This window comes from Clytia hemisphaerica, unplaced genomic scaffold (genome assembly GCF_902728285.1).
Source record: "Clytia hemisphaerica strain Z4C2 unplaced genomic scaffold, Clytia hemisphaerica genome assembly, whole genome shotgun sequence".
Taxonomy (NCBI): Eukaryota; Metazoa; Cnidaria; class Hydrozoa; order Leptothecata; family Clytiidae; genus Clytia; species Clytia hemisphaerica.
The window spans coordinates 89,233-105,598 of NW_027103853.1; the positions used below are offsets into that span (position 1 = coordinate 89,233).

At 34.6% G+C, this 16,366-nt stretch overlaps 3 protein-coding genes across 3 annotated transcripts; 2 read left to right on the plus strand and 1 right to left on the minus strand.

Moving 5' to 3' along the window:
* The first annotated feature begins 2,489 nt into the window (after window positions 1-2,489).
* Window positions 2,490-8,546, plus strand: LOC136808123 (CCR4-NOT transcription complex subunit 7-like). The gene is made up of 6 exons (XM_067064666.1): window positions 2,490-2,674; window positions 2,890-3,083; window positions 3,838-3,999; window positions 4,433-4,610; window positions 4,836-4,913; window positions 8,263-8,546. Exons 1-6 carry the CDS (start codon window positions 2,564-2,566, stop codon window positions 8,389-8,391), a joined length of 852 nt encoding a protein of 283 aa, XP_066920767.1. The 5' UTR covers window positions 2,490-2,563; the 3' UTR covers window positions 8,392-8,546.
* On the minus strand, window positions 5,159-7,347 carry LOC136808122 (spindle assembly abnormal protein 7-like). Its single transcript, XM_067064665.1, has 2 exons — window positions 6,714-7,347; window positions 5,159-6,357 (listed from the first exon to the last, which is right to left on the minus strand). The coding sequence occupies exons 1-2, from the start codon at window positions 7,292-7,294 to the stop codon at window positions 5,241-5,243; spliced, it is 1,698 nt and encodes a 565-aa protein (XP_066920766.1). The 5' UTR covers window positions 7,295-7,347; the 3' UTR covers window positions 5,159-5,240.
* Window positions 8,547-9,728: 1,182 nt separating the features above from the next.
* LOC136808126 (testin-like) lies at window positions 9,729-12,837 on the plus strand. The gene is made up of 5 exons (XM_067064668.1): window positions 9,729-9,821; window positions 9,945-10,016; window positions 11,183-11,265; window positions 12,367-12,712; window positions 12,805-12,837. The coding sequence occupies exons 1-5, from the start codon at window positions 9,729-9,731 to the stop codon at window positions 12,835-12,837; spliced, it is 627 nt and encodes a 208-aa protein (XP_066920769.1).
* Window positions 12,838-16,366: the final 3,529 nt, after the last annotated feature.

Genomic DNA, 16,366 nt, shown 5'->3' on the forward strand with positions numbered 1-16,366 from the left:
TATGTTTTACTTTGTTGCTTTTCTTTTCCATTAATTTCAGTATCTTCTCCAAGTAACAATGTAGCGAGAATGGGCCTTCGGACCTGATGTTACTTAAATATCGAACTAATCGAACGTGAACGTGATCGAAAACAGCTGGATTCTCAAAAACATACCTGATCAACACAACCAAACCTTCTGTCTTGTGTTTACTCTTTCCTTCCCAACAACTTTCGTTTTTGCTTAAGTAGGTTTTAAGATCCACAAGTAATGAACCTCTTATAGCTTTATTCAATAAATCTGTTTATAAACCTTCTGTCAGGTTTCATTCCGTACGTTTTTTATCCACGGTTTCCCCGATTTCCCGATAATTAAAAATGACTGTTGATTGTGTTTGATATAGACCTTTTTTTAAAGAGGCAGCCATGTTGAATAATTATGTACTCCAGCATAAAAACAATGATACAGCCATGCATAATTACTGTATCGTGCATATTTTAAAAATTATGCATGGCTGTATCATTGTTTTTATGCTGGAGTACATAATTATTCAATATGGCTGCCTCTTTAAAAAAAGGTCTATTATTGCATTACGATTCTATGTATATGATTACTATTAAATTAAATTGGATCACTCTGTTATAGTTCATCTGTCAACCGTAGCTAGTACCCCTGGGTGTTAGAGTTTTTAAGGGTGGGGGGCGTACAACGAAAGCGAATATATTGAATACAATTGAATCAATCAAACCTAATTGAAAATAATCAAATACAATCGAACATAATCAAAATACCGTCAACTGCTCCAACTTGGGACGATTGTAGGCACCATGGGACTCATTGATATCTGGTCTGTATTTTCAATTTATACTGTAAGGCGGCAATCACAAATATCTTCATTTCGCGTCCTCGTTGGGTCTAAAAACTGAGTCGGTCGGTCGGTCGTCCGTCGTAAAAATTTTCGGGTTCCCATTTTTCCATCCATTTTTGGAGTGCATTCTTGGAGGAAACTGCCAGCCAGCCAGCACCCAAAACAACCGCGTGTAATGGGTGGTTTAAAATTATGACCTTTGACCTTTGACCTCCGACCCCAAAATGGCGCATGTAATGATTAACAAAGTCAAAATGCTGCGAATGCGCTAGAAATCGCTTGCAAAAAATTCTGCAATAATATAATTTTTGAAGAAGGAAAGGTCATTGACAGAAAAAGTCCGAGTAATTTACCGACTTACCGACTCAATTCTACTCAATTTTCGAGAGTAGGTCGGGCGACGCGAAACGAAGATATTTGTGATTACCGCCTAAAATCAAAAGAGAATTGGTGTATTTTTTAATATGCGGTTCATTAAACTCAAATCTAATGACTTTTGAGGTTCGGTGAAATGGTGGTGAAATGGCCATCCCATGTAGCCGTAGCCTGCAGGTCCACATCAGTTTTTACTGCCAATATATATAGAATTGTATATAGCTTGTATATACAGTTTTGTATATAGAACCTGACCTGTCAGTCTAAACTTAAACTCCTATATCAGGATTAGAAACTAGGCTAGTCATACCTCTTTTATCTTTTCCTTTACAACAATACAATGCTGATAAGTTGACACAACACATGTGTACATGTACATTGACAAGTAATCCCTGAGAGAAGTTTTTATAACATTATAGAAATCTGCAACAAAAACGAAAGTGGTCTCTTCTGTTGATTGCTTCTCAGAGCTTCTTTGCAGCTGTTTATCAATTTTCCACCAATGAGGTTGCCACATTTCAAACGGCCCTTCTTTTGGGCACCCGTGGCCTTTCAGTGCCTTGCACGACGAGCGGCTGTAAAATCCGACCCTTCATATATAAATTGTTTCAATCCGTGATCCTTAGGCTTAGGTTTCTTCAATTTACTGAAGAAAGCGGGAATTTGATGCGTGAGTTAGATTGTCAACAGAGTGCCGTAAAAAATCATGGAATAAAAGAAGAACTTAAAATCTTAAATATTTTCATTCTGAAGAATAGGTGCAAAAAAGTGAAACATAGAAAAGTTTCATTTTTCATTGCATTATTCGAACAATGAGCTATGGAGTACTTTCGTTTTCAAAACTTAGAAAACGTAAGTACTTTGTATCTCTTGATAATGAAATTTTCAGACCATGATTCTGACCTATTTCTTAATTAGCATAAAATTTCTGATCGCTTGGTATATAATAGGCAGGGTTTTAAGCTCAAAAATATTTTTCTTAGACATTTGAGGGTGACTTTGAATAGCTTTGAAAATTTGAGTTCAATTTCAAAACACTTAAAAATGTTCAAAAAAGAGGATTGGGAAAAGAAATTTTCATTTTAAGGCTAAAAATTGAAGGATCGATACAGAAAAGGCGCAAAAAGGAATTTCCGGATGCTTAAATGCTTGGGAATGGGTGAGTTCCGGTTCAAGCGTATTAGACTTTTACTGAAATTCCTCTCAAAATTTAGATGTTCAGCTATCAGGTCTGGAAAGTCGGAGAGATTTAACATTAATTTGCTCCTTTTAGATCAAAAACCTGAAAAAGAAAACAAAAGTGACTGAAATGTAGAAAAGGGTATAACATTTAAATTCAAGATGCCATCAGCCATTCAAGAACCAAGCATTATTGATGTTTGGAATTACAACATTGATGAAGAATTTGCCAAAATTAGAGATACACTGGAAAAATTTCCTTATGTTGCTATGGTAAAAGTTTTACATGTTAACTGTTTCTTTTTGCTGCAAGTGTGTATTTTCTATAATTAAGTTCATTTGTATCCCGTTTTTTTTTTACCTAAACCTTAAATGCTTTATTTCTTGTTCATATCAGTACACAAAATGTCAAGTAATATAATTGAGTAGATTTTTAAAAGAATATACTTTATGTTACTTCCTTATCATATCTTTCCTGTTATCTTTAGGATACTGAATTCCCTGGAGTTGTTGCAAGACCTATTGGTGATTTCAAAAGCTCTTCAGATTATCAATACCAATTATTAAGGTGTAATGTAGATTTACTGAAAATCATTCAAATCGGATTCACATTTTATAACGATAAAGGGGAACAACCAACAAACGGATCCACCTGGCAGTTCAATTTCACTTTCAATCTTACGTAAGTACGCTCTTATTCTGTTGAAGCTGGATTCACCATAGTCTGGAGATCCATACTCTCTAACCAAAACTTACACCATCCAAGCAAATATCCAATCAGAAACTACTCAGTGAGAATATGGTATTTATGACCCAGTTTGAATTTGTTTACATTTGGTTTGAACTTGGTGCCAAAAAAAGCCGTTGATAAGGCTGCCAATCAGATTCACGCAGTTCCAATCAAAACAATAATATCACGCACGTGACTTCAACCATTGTTCAACAGCCAATAAAATTCTGCGCCAGGATCCTGTCTTAATTTAATACTCGGCCTACTGCTGTCTTTTTACTCTGTTTTTTCGTGTCAAGTCCGGTACACACGTCAAAGTTTTTATATCTAGACAGTGTAGGCCAAGCCTCTCAGCTAAATTCACCATAGTGCTGATTGTAACATTTCAATCCAGAGAATATTTTTTCATGCCATAAAGAAAATATTGAAAGTGTGTGGATACCCCCTGGAAAATGGTAAAATTTCCAAAAGTACCCTTGGAAAAGTTCTTTTCATACATTGAAGTGAGGGTGGACGAACTAAAATCAGGCTTTTTATCCCCTGGAAATTTTAGAAACTTTTACCCCTTTGGAAAGATGAAAAACACCGCTTGAAAATTTTTCTCGGACTACCCACTGGAAATGTTCGTCCATGGATGAGTTGCAATTGATGTAAGATTTATGACAATTCAATGTTGAAAATAGTTTAACAAATTGTATGTTTTCAGGGAAGATATGTATGCACAAGATTCAATTGATTTACTTATCGGTTCTGGTATCCAGTTCAAAGGCCACGAAGAAGATGGTGTGGATGTTGGTCGTTTTGCAGAACTCTTATATACGTCAGGGATCATTCTATCAGAAGATATTTATTGGCTCTCATTTCATAGGTTTGTATATTGATTTGATTCTCTATTACGTCAATATTTCCTCTCTTTACACACGGGTATTTTTCAAGCACTTTTCCTTACCACTGTTTTGTTCTGAAAAATCTCGAGTTTCAAAACGGTCTTAAAAAAGCGCTTGAAAATACCCTGTTACACCTGGGAAGACTTTTGGAATAAACACTATGCAACGTGTGAAAAATCAATCAAAACATTTAATCCATGGAAGAAATAACACTGTAACCGGAACATTTTTTACATAATTCATAGTGCAGCCAAAAAATTGTATACTGCCATGGCATAAATCATTAAATCAATATCCAATGAAATCTGATTTTGAATAAATGGTGGCGCTCCAAAGTATTTTAGAATGCCACGCAATAAACTGTTCAAATGATGTCCAATGAGTTCTAAAGACAATGTTTTGTTTCTATCTTAGCGGTTATGACTTTGGATATTTGTTAAAATTGTTGATGAATCAAGCTTTACCACCAGAAGAATCGGATTTTTTCGATTTGCTGAGATTATATTTCCCCAAAATTTACGATGTCAAATATTTGATGAAAAGCTGCAAAAGTTTGAAGGGTGGTTTACAAGAGGTTTCAGAAATTCTTGAGGTAGGTTTGGGTATCTTTTATCCGTATGGAAATCTTTAAATACAAGAAGAATCCAAGTTTCTAAAAATCTTGATATATAGGTGAACTGAAAGGTCAAAAGATATTACGTTTAGTGTAAATATTATACAGGTTTTTTTTTAACATTTCAGGTCAATAACCTATGATCTCCGCAATGTTATTATAGCTTCACACATTATGACCTCTTTATTTGTGTTTTCTTTCCAGCTTGAACGGGTTGGACCTCAGCATCAAGCAGGGAGTGACAGTTTGTTGACAGGAGCTGCTTTCTTCAAAATGAGAGAGGTAGAATTTTTGCTGATGTTATCAAGCACTTCAATAATAAGCAAAATAGAAGGGAGAAGGGGAAATCTTAAAAAAAAAAGAATTTGTCTGTACTCAAAAGGTTTACGGCAACGAGAAATTATTACTCAATTTTTATGCACGACATAAAAAATATTTTGAAATATTTTGCAGGAATTACGTCGCTTAAAGACAAAACCTTTTTGTTCTTTTTCACTTAATAACCTTCTGCCATAAATAAACATCACTACTTTTACTACCATAAATACTACATAAATTGATGAAAATCATCCCAAACTTGTTTATATTATTATAAAGTTCACAATATTTTCATTGTATCGCGCATATTTTTGAGTTCGAGTCCGACAACTGACTGGATACTTTTAGGAAATCATTTTTCTGGAAGAAGGACGATTTTCCTTCGCCGTCTTGTAAGAGTTTAATCAATAACAGAAACTCGTAAAAATCAATAGTCCCTGATTCATCGATATCGATCTCTCGAACTGCATCTGCTACCTCTTCCGTTGTCGACAAATACCCCAAGATTCCTGGTAGATTGTGTAGAATCTCTGTGGTGTCCAGGCTAAAATCACCGTTGTCATCCCACATGGAAAACAGGCTAAAATAATGCGTGATTTTCTCTTGTGAGATTGTAGGGAAATAATTGGACACTTCTTTAATTTTCAATTTTCCTTTCTCGTCTATGAAGGTTGGGTGCTCTTTTTGGATGTCTCTTAGCAGTTTTCCAAGTGTTGGAACGTTCTCAGTTTCGCTTAATCGCCATTTGATGAGGCTGCTTCCAAGATCGGTCCGATCCAAGTTGGCCTCCTCCTCAGGCGACAACTTGACTATAAAATCTGTTTTATTCTTCTTTTCGGCTGTTGGTTTAGGTTTTTCTTTGTTCCCCTTGTTTAGTTCGTAGCCCAAGTAGTGGGCAGGTAATGACGATCTCAACTCAGTGACCTTTCCCGCAAAAATGGCTTTCACGATTCGATTAAGTCTGTCTGAAAACGTTTTTGCCGATTTAGGTTCTTCTAAAATGGCTGTCTCTATGGCGTTATTGCCTTCGGCGAATAACTCCATGTGTGCTGCTTTTGCAATTTCATGGTCTCGCTTCAACCCTTTGAACAGATTCGCGTAGTACTGTTGCTGCTTTTTCAACTCGCTTTCTGCTACCACGTAAAGCCGTTCCTTGAGGAATAGATTTCGACGTAGTACGAGCCCCTCAGATGCTGGAATAGTTGATTTTGTAGTGTTCCTTACGTGTTCTTTGCGAAGTTTATTTTGTAATTCCTCGATTCGTTTCTCAAGTCGATATTTCGTGTTATCGGCTTCGCTGGATGTCGACTCGAGTTGTTTTTCTATATCTTTCTCACGTGAATGTATGGTTCCTATCAGCTTTTGTTTCTCTCGTTTCCACAAAACGACTGTGCTCTCCTTCTGTAATCTGTAAAGAAAGACAACAAAGTTCATTAAATTCTGAAGACGGTGGGAGAATAGAAAAAGGAAAAATAGCACTCCACCTTCTTGGTTTAGGAACTTGGCTCATTTTACTTAATAAGTTAATGAATTTTACAAAACTGTCAGAAAAGACAAGCCAACAGGTTGCATTGGCTTTATAGGATAGTATTTATTCTTCAGCTTTCTAGAGAAGACAAATCAAAAATGTTAAAATTGCGTTAATCAAAGTTTCTAAAAAAAGAGTGGCTCCATGGCGTGGAGTAACTTTAGAACGCTATAAGTGGCTCCGATTATAAAGACACTTTTTGAGAAGAGAAAAACCGATGACTGAAGATGACTTACTGTTGTATTCGCGTATTCTTCTCGTCAATTTGTTGTTCCAGAACTTTACATCGGGCAGTCAGTGTTCTCTTTTCCACAAGGACTGTCTCATTTCGTTTCAACTCCTCCATCAATTCTTTATCTTTCTTCTGTAAATCCAACATCATTTTTTGATTTTCAGCCAAAATTTCTTCGGTTGATTTGCTTTTTATTGTGAGTTGGGCTTTCACTTCCGTGCACAAAGTTTTGATAGCATTTTGAACGTGCTCATTCAGTGACATGTACAGACTTGCGTATTCAGGCGCATTATCGCCCGCCTCAATGACCACACACTTCACAGCATCCAACTTTTCACGAAATTTCTCAACAAATTGTTTTTCTTTACCCAATATGCGTCTCGAAGTGTCCGGAATCTCCACTCGTCCGGTTGCTATCAGTTTTGTGTTTTCAAGATTGAAAATGACTTCTAGGGAGTCGCACAGAACCGTGAAATTTTGACGTAAGTTTTCCACTGATGTTTTGAGATGTTTCCATCCTGGGCCTTGAAAAAGCTCTTCATTATTTTCGTCAATGGAAACCTGTCGAAAAGATTTTGTCGTCATTGCGTACTCTCACATTCTTTCATCAAAACCAAATGAACATAGTAACAAGAAAGATTTCACAGATTTCTCATAATTGTCTTCTCCTCTATATTTATCTGTTTTACGAAATCCTATGATTATCAATATTCCCAACAGAGCAAGAGATACTCAATTATATAATGGTTGCCCACCAACTGAAATTAATCAAAACAATTCGTACTTTCTCTCCATCCAAAGTTATATTATTATGATCTCAATATCTCGACTTATATTTTGAATGAGAGAATATTTCGAAGAAGAATCAAATACATTTTCAATATAAAGTCACTTTTCGTTCTCACCAGTTCTCACTTATTTAGCAAATCTTAATCTTCCAGCTCAATAAATTTGATTTTTTTTTTCTCAATAAACTGAACCCATAGAAAAGTCAACGTCTTTTCCTCACTTCTGTTTAAACCAAAGTACACATAGATTTCGATGCTTTATCATTAGCGCTGAATTAAGTGGCCATCCTTACTTGATTCGGAGCCATTACAAGCCCCTGTTTACTTTTCAATTTCCTTATACTCGCTACCCGTTTTTTTATATGATCAAACTATATAAGAACATAATGCTTCAATGGCCAAAAAATTAAGAACGATGTCGAGAATAAGACTTTCCATAGCTTTAAACACCCAATTCCTTAGAAAAATGAACAAAAATCTCGCAATACGGTGAAAATAAGAACATATTAAAGAACATCTTCGGTTGGAAACACGAAACATCTAAAGGCTTAAAAAATTTTGGATGTTCTTATAAAAAACGTGTAATAGGAAGGAAGTTGTCTCATAAATGTAAAAAGCCAAAATTAAGAGCAGTATGAATTCTTGAAGATAAAATTTTCGGGATAGTTTAGATTAGATTCAAATAATTCGGTAACCTTTGCTGCACTATGGAAATTATGTACGTACAGGTCGTGAGATGACTTTTTGAATTGTTTTTTTTTTCAGATGTTTTTCGAAGACAACATCGACGATGATAAATATTGTGGACATTTATTCGGACTTGGCGCCTCATACTCTAATGGCGTATCAGCAGTGGCGTTCAAAATCGGACAGGGCGTGGAAGGAACCACATAAAGGGGCGTACATGGCTGTTGTTTGAAGGATGAAAGGCTTTACAAGATCCATTTAGATTGTGACAATGAACTACAACTAAAGATGCGCAGGTTTTGTTACAGATTTTGCGTTGATTTAACATCGATGGGAGGAAACTAAATGATAAATAAAAACGCCAAAATGTCTCTAAAGGGCGTCTTAATGAATGAATGCTTCTTGAGACAAAAGGACTAATTGAAATTACACTGTAAATATATTTTTTACCCGATGAGTTTAAAAAATGGTGAGCAAAGAAAAGTTGTTCAAATTATTTTGGAAATGATGACTGGCTTCGTTTATTTTGCTTGAAATCAGTACGTCACTTATAGTGTGGTTATTTCATGGGCCAAGGTTAAGTTTATGCAACAACTTTTTTCACAAAATATGTATGTTTAAAGATTAGAGATTGAATTTTTGTTTGATTTTTGATGTTTTTTGAAAATTCAATCTTGATGCGATGGATGAGATATCTACTAAAGTAAACACAAAGAAAGAAAAATAGTTTCAGTTTTTCTTTGCTTTTTATTTCTTTTCGACCTTTTGCTTACATACATACCAAACCGTACATGATGCTTGATATCTATTCTCACTTGTCATTCTATTGATGGTTACTTTGAGAAGTTATGGTTTTACAAAAGCAAGATTTCAAAATGGAGGAAGAAGTCGTAGATACATCAAAAAACACTGACAAGGTATCGATTTATATGAATAAGCCTAAGTTACATCCTTTATGGCCTTTTCGTAAAAGTAACATGAGTTTACTCCCGTTACAGTTATAGTTATGAATTTTATGGATTTGCTCTGCTTAGAATCTTCGATGTATAATTTGCCACTCGATGCTAGGGATTAACAATTTTGACTTAGTTCATGCAAAGTTTGACCTCTCCTGTAAATCTGATATCAGCTTAAAGCCAAGTCTCCAAGGCACTTAAACACGCTTTGCAGGGATCCATTCATTAATGAGTCAAGTAGTCTAACAAGAATAAAAGCTTTCCTACACCTAATGCAAATTCTTGTATAAACACAAAGCATGTTCCTTTTAAGAAATGTTACGTATACATATACCACTTATGATTTATATCTTTTTTTGACAAAAATGATTTTTCAGCGCATGAGATTTAATTGCCAAATTTTGTTAGTATGACTTGGGTTAACTGCGATTCCTGTTAATGGGGAACTTTTGGTAATTTGTTGATTTTCTTGTACTGACTCTTTCAACTTATCAAATATCCATGTCAGGCAATACCCGTTAAAAAGAACATGCTTATAAAAACATTGTTACTTTTGTTAATTGTTTAACCGCACTAATGAGTTGACAAATGGTTTGTTTGAGTGATCGTGATAAGACTTTAGGAGACTATGCTAATCCTCTCATCGTTTGTGACAATTTTTCCCTTTTCTTTCTTCGTGCTGTATGTTAGCCATTTAAAATAAGCCCTCATCCCTCCCTACCAAGAAAGGTTTTATCAGGTCCACTAAGAAAGCCTATTGCCAATATGCTGACACATTTCTTATGCATTCTGTTCCCTCTGTAGGTTCCTTCACCCTCTTCATCAATCAAATCACCACGGATGAGATATGGCTGCTACTCTGAAAACCTCAGCAAGGTAGAGTTCTTATTTTCTCTTTGCATATTTTTCACTCAGAACTATCTTGATATAATTGTAATGCATATTGGATATCTCATCCTTAGAAAGGAAATGTTTATCTTAAAATGTTATCAGTCAAGAATAGAGACAAATTTATTTTCCGATACTCGGAGTTTCGTGCCGTTTCAGGCAGTCTTCAGTGTCTTCAGTCAGATGGTATAGAGCACTGTCTTGAATCGCAAGTCAGATTTGCAAATATCTTAAAATGTTACGTGACTCCTTAAGCCACATCTTTCTTCTTTTTTTTTCTAAACTTGTATCCAGCTCCTTTAGTTGACGCAGATTGATAAAATCAAATTAATAACTGATGAATACTAGACTGGAGTCGTTTATAATGTGTGTAGTAGTAGTAGTATAGGCGTTATATGATAATACGATTATTGTTACGGGATTTAGTTTGTATAAACGACTGGAAGAATCGGGTGTTCCGGCCTTTTAGAATCCCCGGCTAGCTACGCAGAAACTTGCGTAGCGAGAAAACAATATATCAAGCAACAACAAACTCTCAAACAAAATCAACTAAAATGAAACATTTTTAACACACGAATCCACACACATTTTCTTTTTCAAGAATTTTTTTTGAGCGGGAGAAAATTATAATTGCAATATTGACACTTTTCTTTTGTTTGGAGTTAGTGCACAAAGGTTTCTAGACGACTAAAATTGTCCCCTCCATTACCTTTTGCTTTATTTCTACTATGTTCGAATTGGTCGTCTAGCTTGCTAGACTAGATGAATACAGAAGCCACTCATTGCTTGAAGCATATTATATAGAGGCAACAAAACAAGCAGTAAAATTCATAGCCAGTTAATCATAATATCTTCGCGACCTCAAATCAGTGAATCACAAATAAAAACTAAAGTTTCATGATGAGTTATTACCACACTCCATCCTTAGATTTTCAACAATAACTTGATAAAGTATAAACTTTCTTGTATTTTCTATTCAGGGCTCGAAATAACGGTCGGACATCGGACATTGTCCGACCCAAAAATCACAATTTTCAAGCTAAAGCAACCCTGATCGGACATTTTGTCCGACCCACTTGAAATCGTTATTTCGAGCCTTATATGCTTGATACAGTAAGTCAACCAGAATCAGACATTTCATTTATATCTTTCAGCTTATTTTATTGCATGATCACGGTATCGGAAGCCCTTGTCTTTACTGCCAACATTGTAGTGGATTGGAATTACATTTCTGGAGGTATGATATCAATCTTTCTTTTATCTTTGATAATGAAAATCTCTCAGAGCTCTTTTATTGAACACCTGTCTCTATTTTCCAGACATGTAGGGATAAATAAAGGTTCGGTTAAATGCCAATGATGACTTTCTCAAGGACAAGGGCTTTTATGAGGACGAGAATTCTCCAATGATAGTGATGACACTCAGTGTAATTTTCTAGTGTTTTTTTTCTTTTCACTTGGGACGATTTTGCAGTTGGTAGGGGTCTTACGGAATTGCCTTTTCATTTACACGTTGTTTTTTTATTAGAACACCTAAAATTTGGCTGAGCCTGGATGTGCTTATTTTTTAGCAATTTCCAGCCTACAATATTCTTAAATGCGTTCTTAATTTTTCAGACTACTCTAAATCGACAATATCATGCAAAAATAAAGAGCACTTAAAATTGGTAAAATCTGGAGAATATTTGATTCTTGATTTTAGAAAATCCATCTCTAAGTTCGGTTAAAACTGCTTGAAAAGAGGAAAAAATTGTTGTTTCTTGTCATTTTTTTTCCAAACTGAGGCTGGGCGTGTTCTTACGATGTTCTTAATTTTTCGACGAATTTCAGCCTGATTGTTCTTATAGACTGGGTTCTAATAAAGAACAGTGTAGCAGCACTGACTCAGACTTTGAAGATAAGAAAATCAGTATGAATCCTACGAGCTGTCTTATCTTTTAGCACAAAACCTTTCTTCTTATCGACTTCCCTGTCGTGCTGTAATTAAGTCAATTTTATTAAATTATTTTAATTGGTCTTTTACGGGATCAGTCATAACGGCATCTTTACCTTATCAAAATAAACAAATTGATTATCTTTTGAAATCTTATTTGAACCTATTTACATAACAAATGTTAATTTATTAATTTATCTTTTATATTCTTTAAAACTTTAAGCACCGAAAAAAGTGTGGCCTTACTCGCTAGGCAAATTATATTGAACACTTAATTGATCGAGTGAGGCCATTCTCGACAGCGTGCTTTGTAAAAGGACCTTAATAGGAAAAACATGAGAAACTCGTATTAAGGAATCATTCCTAATTTGGTGTGTGTGTCTATCCTTTTAATTTTGATGAACAGAAAAACATGCAAGAATTGTGGATGTCGAGCAGAAGATCATGAAGTACAAATCAATGAAAGTATCCATGATTCGTTAGTCGATTCTCTCCTACACATGAATGAGGACGACCTTTCAGCTTTTATCGAAATCGAAAGTGAAAATGAAGATCTACAATCTCATCCAATATTGAAAGAGTTTGTTGGAAAGAGCAGTCAAGTTAAAGAACGAAAGACTTCCCGCTTATTACCACCACCGGTTGCTAAGAAACCATCCGGAGAGAACCAATCTACTAGCAGTATGACGGAGCATAAAGAAACACCTGATGAACGACAAGAGGCCACTGAGGATTGCCAGTACCGAGAGAAGGTATTGTATTTTTTACTTTCAACTATTTCACCATTTTTTGCGAATTAAAGTACACCACTAACCAAACTAATCATTATTCATTCTTTCAATAGCTTCGTTTCACGGGGAAAATCAGTCTGAAATAGGACAGGCATTTTAGGGGGTGAAAATTCGTAGTAACCCTAACCCCAACCCAATCATCATCTGATGATTGTATGTAAGTGCATGAAACTTTTAGTTATGTTTTTAACATTTTGATTTTTGGAAAATACATATTTATGAAGCACTACAACTGTATTGTGCACTCTTTGGATGTTTGCTACGCATGATTCATTGATTTAACCCTAACCCCAACCTAAGAAATAGTATTTTGAAAATCTGTAACCCTAACCCCAACCTAAGAATTAGTATTTTGAAAATCTGTAACCCTAACCCTAACCTAATGAAAAGTATTTTGAAAATCTGTAACCCTAACCCTAACCTAATGAAAAGTATTTTGAGAATCTGTAACCCTCAGCTAAGAATTAGTATTTTGAGAATCTGTAACCCTAACCCCAACCTAAGAAATAGTGTTTTGAAAATCTGTAACCCTAACCCCAACCTAAGAATTAGTATTTTGAAAATCTGTAACCCTAACCCTAACCTAATGAAAAGTATTTTGAGAATCTGTAACCCTCAGCTAAGAATTAGTATTTTGAGAATCTGTAACCCTAACCCCAACCTAAGAATTAGTATTTTGAAAATCTGTAACCCTAACCCCAACCTAAGATTGTATTTTGAAAAGGTAACCCTAACCCAACCCTAATGAAAAGTATTTTGAGAATCTGTAACCCTCAGCTAAGAATTAGTATTTTGAGAATCTGTAACCCTAACCCCAACCTAAGAATTAGTATTTTGAAAATCTGTAACCCTAACCCTAACCTAATGAAAAGTATTTTGAGAATCTGTAACCCTCAGCTAAGAATTAGTATTTTGAGAATCTGTAACCCTAACCCCAACCTAAGAATTAGTATTTTGAAAATCTGTAACCCTAACCCTAACCTAATGAAAAGTATTTTGAGAATCTGTAACCCTCAGCTGAGAATTAGTATTTTGAGAACCTGTAACCCTAACCCTAACCTAAGAAATAGTGTTTTGAGAATCTGTAACCCTAACCCCAACCTAAGAATTAGTATTTTGAGAATCTGTAACCCTAACCCCAACCTAAGAATAGTGAATTGAGAATCTGTAACCAAAACCCCAACCTAAGAAATAGTATTTTGAAAATCTGTAACCCTAACCCCAACCTAAGAAATAGTATTTTGAAAATCTGTAACCCTAACCCCAACCTAAGAATTAGTATTTTGAAAATCTGTAACCCTAACCCTAACCTAATGAAAAGTATTTTGAGAATCTGTAACCCTCAGCTGAGAATTAGTATTTTGAGAACCTGTAACCCTAACCCTAACCTAAGAAATAGTGTTTTGAGAATCTGTAACCCTAACCCCAACCTAAGAATTAGTATTTTGAGAATCTGTAACCCTAACCCCAACCTAAGAATAGTGAATTGAGAATCTGTAACCAAAACCCCAACCTAAGAAATAGTATTTTGAAAATCTGTAACCCTAACCCCAACCATAGAGGTAATAAAAAATAGATGGAGTAACACTGCAACTTTTCTGTAATAGCCAGAGAAGTCATAAAACTCTTTAGAAATTTCTTTCAAATCGGCCTCCTTTGATTACCAATCCTTGATAGCAAAATTCAGTCAAGATATAGATTATAAGAACTAAAGTAAAGTTATTCTGTCCAACGAAACCTCGTGTTTTTAGGTAAAATGCGAATTTTTTTCGAGTAATAATTTCTTTTTAGTTTTAAAAGAAGTTTTTATTTTATCGGGAAACTTTCGAGAGGTAAACTTTAGATCTAAAAGAGCAGCTGCCTCAAAATTTTGATAGAATATAGTTGAAAGATTGGAATTAGTAAATATGTAAAAATTGACAAAAATTGCCGAGGATTCCCTGAGCAGCGAACATTTTAAATTCGATGTTCTGTGCTTATTCTTGCAGTGTTTTCTTATGTTTTATAAACAAAACTGTCATCACCCAATGAACAAATTAAAAATGTAAATTGATTTTATTCAAATTCTCTTCGACTCAAGTATTCCCATGAGCGAAAGCAAAATTAATGGCTTCTTCCCAAAGCAACAGTTTGCTATCAACGATACAATACAATAGAATAGTAGGAGTGATATTTCCATCTATATTTTTATTACCTCCATGCCCCAACCTAAGAATTAGTATTTTGAAAATCTGTAACCCTAACCCTAACCTAATGAAAAGTATTTTGAGAATCTGTAACCCTCAGCTAAGAATTAGTATTTTGAGAATCTGTAACCCTAACCCCAACCTAAGAAATAGTATTTTGAGAATCTGTAACCCTAACCCCAACCTAAGAAATAGTGTTTTGAGAATCTGTAACCCTAACCCCAACCTTGTAACCCTAACCCCAACCTAAAATTAGTATTTTGAGAATCTGTAACCCTAACCCCAACATAAGAAATAGTGTTTTCAGATCTGTACTGTAACCTTAACCCCAACCTAAAAATTATAGTATTTTAAGAATCTGTAACCCTAACCCTAACCTAAGAAGTAATATTTTGAGAATCTGTAACCCTGACCCTAACCTAAGAATTCTGTAGCCCTATAACTCTATCACCACCTTAAAATTAGTAAAACCCTGAGACAGTTGTAAACTTAATCTTAACCTTAGAAAGAGAATGAAGTATTTATAGTTATTCTAAACTTCTTTGAAATCAGCTTTTGACGATTTTATCTCATACTGGAAGTCCGAAAAAAAAGTATCGAGTCGCAAAACAACTAAAACAACTACTGTACGATTAAAAAGTTTTGATGTGCACTTTCACAAAAATTGTGTTTTGAATTCTCCCTCTTTTTCTTAGATTTTTCAAAAACGTACATAATGGAATACTTTCTCCATGTTTTGGCAATCACACACATACAGACTTTGCTATTCAATAACATGCTCAAACTCGATACTTTCTTTTTCGAACACCCTGTAGAAGATGTGTTCCACTTTTTCCGGACACACTGAATAAAAAATTGATTTTTAGTATTCATTTCGAAAAATTAACACACTAATTTTAGATTGTAAAACATAACACATGATGTCATAAAAGTCATAAAATCGCTAACTAAAAAGTTGGGAACTATCAAAAATTTTGAAAAGTTGACCAGTTAAATAAGGGACCTAAATAAACAAAAAAGTTTCTCGATTGATCGAATGATTTCTTCGGATAACTACCACTAGTCATCTTGTTTTTTCTCTCGAATGATAAAATAATGATGGAATAATATATACAATGGAAAACAAACGGTTGTTAAATATATACAAATTTTCTCATCTTTCTTTTCTACGTATAAAAAACCTACGTGCTAATAAAATAATTTAACTTTTCTTCTTCCATGTTTACAGGGAAAAAATAAACATTATTGTGCCAAAAAAGAATTTAAGCTCTTCCAGGGAAAATGACCTTCTTGAAAACAAGTATTATGTCCTTACTTCGCCAAAAAGGGAATAAAGTTTCCATGTTTTATTTTAAGGGTCCAGAGCTTTGCTGATGAGAGCATTTATACAATTTAAAATACTTTTTTTCGGATAGAAAATTATAATCTA

Excerpts from the sequence above, each read along its gene's own strand:
- LOC136808123 (XM_067064666.1), top strand. The coding sequence starts at position 2,564 with ATGCCATCAGCCATTCAAGAACCAAGCATTATTGATGTTTGGAATTAC. Across the intron at positions 3,084-3,837 it reads AATTTCACTTTCAATCTTAC|GGAAGATATGTATGCACAAG; the intron begins GTAAGTACGCTC and ends GTATGTTTTCAG. Across the intron at positions 4,000-4,432 it reads TATTGGCTCTCATTTCATAG|CGGTTATGACTTTGGATATT; the intron begins GTTTGTATATTG and ends TTTCTATCTTAG.
- LOC136808122 (XM_067064665.1), bottom strand. The coding sequence starts at position 7,294 with ATGACGACAAAATCTTTTCGACAGGTTTCCATTGACGAAAATAATGAA. Across the intron at positions 6,358-6,713 it reads AAGAATACGCGAATACAACA|ATTACAGAAGGAGAGCACAG; the intron begins GTAAGTCATCTT and ends CTTTCTTTACAG.
- LOC136808126 (XM_067064668.1), top strand. The coding sequence starts at position 9,729 with ATGGTTTGTTTGAGTGATCGTGATAAGACTTTAGGAGACTATGCTAAT. Across the intron at positions 9,822-9,944 it reads CCCTTTTCTTTCTTCGTGCT|GTTCCTTCACCCTCTTCATC; the intron begins GTATGTTAGCCA and ends TTCCCTCTGTAG. Across the intron at positions 12,713-12,804 it reads ATTGCCAGTACCGAGAGAAG|CTTCGTTTCACGGGGAAAAT; the intron begins GTATTGTATTTT and ends TTCTTTCAATAG.